General features: G+C 36.3%; 1 protein-coding gene across 1 annotated transcript; it reads left to right on the plus strand.

The window, feature by feature from the left end:
• Positions 1-4,901: 4,901 nt before the first annotated feature.
• On the plus strand, positions 4,902-8,420 carry LOC308695588 (uncharacterized protein; the record flags this gene model as incomplete). The annotated part of the gene is made up of 4 exons (XM_081373773.1): positions 4,902-4,991; positions 5,515-5,625; positions 7,983-8,149; positions 8,324-8,420. 4 exons carry the CDS (start codon positions 4,902-4,904, stop codon positions 8,418-8,420), a joined length of 465 nt encoding a protein of 154 aa, XP_081229899.1.
• Between the last annotated feature and the right edge of the window lie 619 nt (positions 8,421-9,039).

Genomic DNA, 9,039 nt, shown 5'->3' on the forward strand with positions numbered 1-9,039 from the left:
AACCATCATATGAATATTGACCTCAATTCATCATTGGTTTATTCTGTTACATGATGTCGTCCTCAGACCATCATATGAATATGTTGACCTCAAGTCATCACTGGTTTATTCTGTTACATGATGTTGTCCTCTGACCATCATATGAATATGTTGACCTCAAGTCATCACTGGTTTATTCTGTTACATGATGTTGTCCTCTGACCATCATATGAATATGTTGACCTCAAGTCATCACTGGTTTATTCTGTTACATGATGTCGTCCTCAGACCATCATATGAATATGTTGACCTCAAGTCATCACTGGTTTATTCTGTTACATGATGTTGTCCTCTGACCATCATATGAATATGTTGACCTCAAGTCATCACTGGTTTATTCTCTTACATGGTGTTGTCCTCAGACCATCATATGAATATGTTGACCTCAAGTCATCACTGGTTTATTCTCTTACATGATGTCGTCCTCAAACCATCATATGAATATGTTGACCTCAAGTCATCACTGGTTTATTCTGTTACATGATGTTGTCCTCAAACCATCATATGAATATGTTGACCTCAAGTCATCACTGGTTTATTCTGTTACATGATGTTGTCCTCAAACCATCATATGAATATGTTGACCTCAAGTCATCACTGGTTTATTCTGTTACATGATGTTGTCCTCAAACCATCATATGAATATGTTGACCTCAAGTCATCACTGGTTTATTCTGTTACATGATGTTGTCCTCAAACCATCATATGAATATGTTGACCTCAAGTCATCACTGGTTTATTCTGTTACATGATGTCTTCCTCAAACCATCATATGAATATGTTGACCTCAAGTCATCACTGGTTTATTCTGTTACATGATGTTGTCCTCAGACCATCATATGAATATGTTGACCTCAAGTCATCACTGGTTTATTCTGTTACATGATGTCGTCCTCAAACCATCATATGAATATGTTGACCTCAAGTCATCACTGGTTTATTCTGTTACATGATGTCGTCCTCTGACCATCATATGAATATGTTGACCTCAAGTCATCACTGGTTTATTCTGTTACATGATGTCGTCCTCAGACCATCATATGAATATGTTGACCTCAAGTCATCACTGGTTTATTCTGTTACATGATGTCGTCCTCAAACCATCATATGAATATGTTGACCTCAAGTCATCACTGGTTTATTCTGTTACATGATGTTGTCCTCAGACCATCATATGAATATGTTGACCTCAAGTCATCACTGGTTTATTCTGTTACATGATGTTGTCCTCAGACCATCATATGAATATGTTGACCTCAAGTCATCACTGGTTTATTCTGTTACATGATGTCGTCCTCTGACCATCATATGAATATGTTGACCTCAATTCATCACTGGTTTATTCTGTTACATGATGTCGTCCTCTGACCATCATATGAATATGTTGACCTCAAGTCATCCCTGGTTTATTCTGTTACATGATGTCGTCCTCAGACCATCATATGAATATGTTGACATCAAGTCATCACTGGTTTATTCTGTTACATGATGTCGTCCTCAGACCATCATATGAATATGTTGACCTCAAGTCATCACTGGTTTATTCTGTTACATGATGTCGTCCTCAGACCATCATATGAATATGTTGACCTCAAGTCATCACTGGTTTATTCTGTTACATGATGTCGTCCTCTGACCATCATATGAATATGTTGACCTCAAGTCATCACTGGTTTATTCTGTTACATGATGTTGTCCTCTGACCATCATATGAATATGTTGACCTCAAGTCATCCCTGGTTTATTCTGTTACATGATGTCGTCCTCAGACCATCATATGAATATGTTGACATCAAGTCATCACTGGTTTATTCTGTTACATGATGTCGTCCTCAAACCATCATATGAATATGTTGACCTCAAGTCATCACTGGTTTATTCTGTTACATGATGTCGTCCTCAAACCATCATATGAATATGTTGACCTCAAGTCATCACTGGTTTATTCTGTTACATGATGTCGTCCTCTGACCATCATATGAATATGTTGACATCAAGTCATCCCTGGTTTATTCTGTTACATGATGTCGTCCTCTGACCATCATATGAATATGTTGACCTCAAGTCATCACTGGTTTATTCTGTTACATGATGTCGTCCTCAGACCATCATATGAATATGTTGACCTCAAGTCATCACTGGTTTATTCTGTTACATGATGTTGTCCTCTGACCATCATATGAATATGTTGACCTCAAGTCATCACTGGTTTATTCTGTTACATGATGTCGTCCTCTGACCATCATATGAATATGTTGACCTCAAGTCATCACTGGTTTATTCTGTTACATGATGTCGTCCTCTGACCATCATATGAATATGTTGACCTCAAGTCATCCCTGGTTTATTCTGTTACATGATGTCGTCCTCAAACCATCATATGAATATGTTGACCTCAAGTCATCACTGGTTTATTCTGTTACATGATGTCGTCCTCTGACCATCATATGAATATGTTGACCTCAAGTCATCACTGGTTTATTCTGTTACATGATGTCGTCCTCTGACCATCATATGAATATGTTGACCTCAAGTCATCACTGGTTTATTCTGTTACATGATGTCGTCCTCAAACCATCATATGAATATGTTGACCTCAAGTCATCACTGGTTTATTCTGTTACATGATGTCGTCCTCTGACCATCATATGAATATGTTGACCTCAAGTCATCACTGGTTTATTCTGTTACATGATGTCGTCCTCTGACCATCATATGAATATGTTGACCTCAAGTCATCACTGGTTTATTCTGTTACATGATGTCGTCCTCTGACCATCATATGAATATGTTGACCTCAAGTCATCACTGGTTTATTCTGTTACATGATGTTGTCCTCAAACCATCATATGAATATGTTGACCTCAAGTCATCACTGGTTTATTCTGTTACATGATGTCGTCCTCTGACCATCATATGAATATGTTGACCTCAAGTCATCACTGGTTTATTCTGTTACATGATGTCGTCCTCAGACCATCATATGAATATGTTGACCTCAAGTCATCACTGGTTTATTCTGTTACATGATGTTGTCCTCAAACCATCATATGAATATGTTGACCTCAAGTCATCACTGGTTTATTCTGTTACATGATGTCGTCCTCTGACCATCATATGAATATGTTGACCTCAAGTCATCACTGGTTTATTCTGTTACATGATGTCGTCCTCAGACCATCATATGAATATGTTGACCTCAAGTCATCATTGGTTTATTCTGTTACATGATGTCGTCCTCAGACCATCATATGAATATGTTGACCTCAAGTCATCACTGGTTTATTCTGTTACATGATGTCGTCCTCTGACCATCATATGAATATGTTGACCTCAAGTCATCACTGGTTTATTCTGTTACATGATGTCGTCCTCAGACCATCATATGAATATGTTGACCTCAAGTCATCAAAGGTTTATTTTGTTACATGATGTCGTCCTCTGACCATCATATGAATATGTTGACCTCAAGTCATCACTGGTTTATTCTGTTACATGATGTCGTCCTCAAACGTACTTAACATCTTGGTTTTACTCCTATGTTTAAAGAAATAGCTTACTGAACTTTCATGAGATTATCATGGATTTTTAGGTCTTTACATTATTTATGTTTTATCTAACTTTTTGTGTCTTTGCTTTTTAGGTTTTGTACATCAAATATGGATGAATTTATAAAGACATCTGTATACAAAGAGGAGAGATGTAAAGGAAACAGAAAAGAGACAGATATAACAGTCCATGTTTTAGAAAAGGATTTGGATGCTTGTGAATTTATTCAAGAAAGGCTCACTACCATAAACACATCCAAAGATGCCAACTTCAGGAGTGTGAATTCTGCAAGTCTGCAAAATCAGAAAAATGGATATTTCTTGTTTACATGCAAACGCTCTGGAACATGCACACCTCAAAGTCGAAAGGCCAAAGGATGTAAGGCCTATGTTTCTTTTAAAAAGAGGACAGACTGGCTGAACAAACTTGTCGTAGTTGAAAGGATTTACAGCATTCATTCAGGACATGACCCAACAAGTCCTTCTGAGGGCCACTCAGAAAAAATTAATCAAGAGCTAGTCAAGCATATTCAAGATTTAATATCTCTTGGTGTTAAGCCAGGTACAATTCTCTTAAAATCACATGAATGGTCAAAGGAACAAGGGCATACTGATCTCAACAACCGAGCATATTTTGTTACCCCAAAAGACATTGAAAATATTCGAACATGTATGATGCGAAAAAATCAGCAACACAAAGATGATGCCAATAGTACAACACAACTTCTTGAGGGCGCTTTCAGAGACTGTGTTATTTTTTATCAGCCTTACAGTCCACAAACAGATCTTGTCATAGTTCTACAAACACCATCCATGAGAGACAACCTTCAAGAATATGGAAGAGATATTGTTTTTATGGATGCAACACATGGCGTCAACCAGTATGGCTTTCCTTTATTTACATTAGTTGTCAGGGACAGTCATGGTCATGGCATACCCATTGCCTATATCATCTTGGGAAAGGAAAAGCAGGCCATGCTTCAGTTGGCACTGGAAAAGCTGAAACCAACATTTCCTGTAGCTCCAAGGTAATACAAACAGATATAAACAAATTAAATGAATATTATTACCGGTACATAAAGTTTTGGTACGCAGTTCCTTAAAATTAAACTTTTTATGCATGCCTTTATTTCAGGTTCATTATTCAATTTATGAATTCAACTTGAATTATTATTATTTTTTTCTTCTATGAACCAGAACCAACTTGTATTGATTTCTTAACCACATTCTATGATTAGCCTACAGTAGGTGTCATCTACATGTTAACTAATGAACCTTATTGTTAAGTGTTACCTTATTTTCATTAGGTGCTTTATGGTTGATAAAGACCAGGCTGAAATCAATGCTATACGTAAGGTATTCAACGAGTCACATGTTCTCCTTTGTTGGTACCATGTAACCCAAGTAAGTACTAAGTTAACATTTAAATGGAGACTGCTTTGATTTTTGCTCATTTTGCAATATAAATCTATTATTGTTGTGCTAAAATTTCAATCAAAAACAACAGTTAATTTTTTTGGTTACTGGATGACACATAAGTTTTAGTGAGAATATGAATGGACAAAAAATGAAGGTCATTTTGTTGTAAATCTTAAACAGTCGTTTTTAATTTAAAGGTGCAAGACTTCTTGTGTCATCCGCTTCCAGTTATTTTTAGATGTACAAAACAGCATGTTAATGCTACTTGATATTGTAAACTGGTATTGTTTGCCATATTATTTTAATGTATTTTTGGAATTATAAACATATGGGATTGCTAAAGCAATAACATATTTTAATTTTTAATGTGGTTTGAGATCACTGTAACTGTAGACAATTGTTGCCATCAATTGATCACAATAGTACTTGCCAAATGCATTAGACTATTTGAAGGTCTCACCAGTTTAACTAAATAATTTTATATTTCCCCACCATTTATTACACACAGGCAGTAACTCGTTGGCTGTCAAGATCTGAATCTGGTGTGAGTGGACCTGAAAAGGCAGATTCGCGAGCACACATCATGCAGTTAATGTCGGAGCTAAAATCCTGTTCCACGGTGTGTTACTTTTCATTTGTTTTATAGAGCAATTATAGCTTGTAGTGTTGTTGTTGTTTTTTTTTCAATGGTAGCAAGCTATCTATATGTGGCCATGCACCTTGCAGTATCTACAAAATGTTATTATTTTAACAGAATAAGAGGAAAAAAAAGAATGGAAAAGCGTAGCGCCAAACAGTAGTCCACAAACAGATGAATAAAAAACTTCTTGCAGAGTGTAGATCCAAGAAAACAAAACAAAATATAGGATAAAAGATTTGCCACACTTTATTTGTGACCTCTGGACCATAAAATCCTGTGAGCTTTCAGTTTTCGTGCAAGGTGCGCAAAACGTTTTCAGATTCAACCCTTCATCGTTGCCTTGTTTATCCAAGCCTACATCTGCAGTCATTTATAAGCTTATTATGTAATAAATGTAATATACTGGAATCTGACTCTAACAATATAAATACGCACATCATATGATTGACATTTTAGGTCAAAAATCCATTTGCACTCCCTCTGTAAAAGTTTCCGTTCCATATTACCATCCCTGCGCGACCCTGTGTTACGTGCTCTCTAACCACGAAATTTAATTTCGAGATTGAATGGGATATAAAAGAGAATAAGAGGGATCATACATTTTTTTTATTTTAGCTCTGTCCTGAATAAGATATTTCACATAACAGATATTTACATATAGTTCTTAACACAAAATAATAGCTAAATTTATAATAATGACCCGGTTCAAAAGTTTATATAAGTACCCTTGCATTTTTTGTTATAATATACAAACATTAATTATTTCAGCCTATACTTTGAGGTGGATCATTGTTTTATTTACTGCAAATAGAATCAGTATGTTTGTTTATTCTAGTATCTTTCATATAGACCCTTTTACAGTTTGTAAACATTGTGACATATTTGTGTGGGCGCAGCTTAGCTGGAGGCAGAAAGATCCCTCTGGCTGCTTCACTAAAACTAGTTTGCCAGTTTTGTTAGCTTGTTTTTTTAACAATGACTGGAGAAAATACAATTTTATATTAATGTGCAAGGTCACTCACTGTCCAGGGTCGCGATTGTTATTTGCAAAAGTTAATTTTAACGGACGAACCAGATTGGCCGACCCGTACATTCAGTTAATGAATGGACGATCTGACAGGATTAACATTAACGCAACCTCCGGTTGAGAAGCCTGCTCTACACCTGCCCGACAGAGAAACTAAACGTAAAGAGAAACTGAGGGCATATACATCTTTAGATGCCTATAAATATGTGCTGAATGGCCACATACAAGCCTTGTGGGTTTCACTTTATTTTGATGGTCCCTTTAACACGTTCTGTTGACTATAATTAATGTTGCACCAACATGTCTACTAACTCTCACTAGAGTATTAGTAGAGTATTAGTAGAGTGGTAGGGTTATGGTTAGAATAAGTTGACATGCACTTGAAAAGTTACTTATAGTCAGTAGAGTGTCTGTTGGAGGACCAACACAAGAAATAGTTATCAGATATTAAGCAGACAGTCTACTAAAACTTAAATGAGAGTTAGTTGACATGCACTTGAAAAGTTACTTATAGTCAGTAGAGTGTCTGTTGGAGGACCAACACAAGAAATAGTTATCAGATATTAAGCAGACAGTCTACTAAAACTTTAATGAGAGTTAGTTGATATGTAGTTGAAAAGTTACTTATAGTTAGTAGAATGTTCAAAAGGGACCATCAAAATAAAGTGTTACTGACTTGTGTGGTACGATCCGCAGTTCTGCCTAGCCAGCGCCAAGGCCAGAAGACGACAATGTAAAGAGTGACATTACGGTGCAATTTTCCTATTTGAATATTTTCTTGATATAAAAATTCCAGATACAGCATATTCATTTTTTAACTATGTATTTGATTACCCTTTCTTACTAGGTTCTTCATAAAGTCTAGTCCCAATCAATCAAAACAACAATCATAGATGATTCACAAATAATCACAATCATTTAGAAAACATTATGCGATAAAATGTAAAATTGGAGCCTGTACTCCGTCGATTCTAGAACCCAACAACACAACAGGATGATATTTAATAATAATAATAGTTATTTAAGCTCCTTATTATGTAGCCGAATCTGTGCTGGTTTGTATTGACCGCCTCCAGTTTCACTATGTTTTGCCTTCAGCTAGCGCCGTGATGTAACTGTGACGTCGGCGTAAAAGGGGTCTATAGGCTAAATGGCTTTAGTATAATCAATCAAGAACATGACATTCTCAGTACACTAACTGCACACACTAGGGTTGAGGTCTATGTCGAGGATTACCTTTATGATCTATAAATTTAGTTCTTACACTAATAACACTAAACAACATGATTGTCCTTGTCCATTTTTACAGGAACATGAATTCAAGAAAAAAGCTGAGATGTTTTACTGCCAGTTTAAGAACTTAAAAGATGTCTGCAAGTACTTTCGGAACCACTGGGAGCCAATTGGTCATCTGTGGTCTAACTTCGGAAGATGTTATAAGCATGGAGACTCTGAAACAAACAATCTAATAGAACGGTATACATTTTTATGCATGTTCACCTCATTATTTATTTATTAGTGGGCTAGCTGAAAGCTAGCATGGTGTTTTGCATATTTTTTAAATTTGTTAAAGAGTACATTGTAATTTTTTTAAACCTGTTGCTGCTCCTCATTCAACATACTGATCTCTCTGCTTTTATTTCCTTATAGCTTCTTCCACCGTTTAAAATACCAATTCCTCTGTGGCATCCGGAATCGAAGATTGGATCATTTGATTGATGTGCTACTGAACAAGACTGACAAGTAGTTCAACATAATACAGGATTTGCAGTCTGCTGGTAGGGTCTATAACCCTCTGGAATGTAAAATGGAAGAAATAAAGAAGTCTGCCCAGAGGATGCTAGACAATGGTTGGGCCACAGCAGTAACTGCAGCTTCAACAGAAACATACGTATACAATGTTCCATCAGAAAATAATCCACATGTAGTTTACTGTGTATGCCCCGCAGAGCAGTTCTGCAGTTGTCTTGCTGGCACAAGGGGACGTACATGTAAACATCTCATTTTATTAAGTCTTTTCACTTGTGGTGATGGTGAGACCTTTCCAGATATGGACACACAACTGCAAGCCCATGCCAACAACTTGATTCAAAAGAATAAGTATAGCATTTCTACAAAGCCTAACAAAACAGTAGAGGTTGAAAGCTTATTTGGAAGAGCAGTATCAAAACCATGTATAGTGACGAATGTATGTGACTGCTGTACTTTTTCATATCATAAAAAATGTGCTTGTCTACTACTTGCAAAGGGACTTTTAAATGAGATGAGTGAGACAACATCAAAAAATGCAATTAACATTTCGGTGGAGCTTATACAGGATGAAATTGCAGATGAAGATAGGCGTAGTACAACTATCAGGAAACTGG

The sequence above is a fragment of the Scardinius erythrophthalmus genome (genome assembly GCF_964197995.2).
Source record: "Scardinius erythrophthalmus genome assembly, chromosome: 1".
In the NCBI taxonomy this organism is placed as follows: domain Eukaryota; kingdom Metazoa; phylum Chordata; class Actinopteri; order Cypriniformes; family Leuciscidae; genus Scardinius; species Scardinius erythrophthalmus.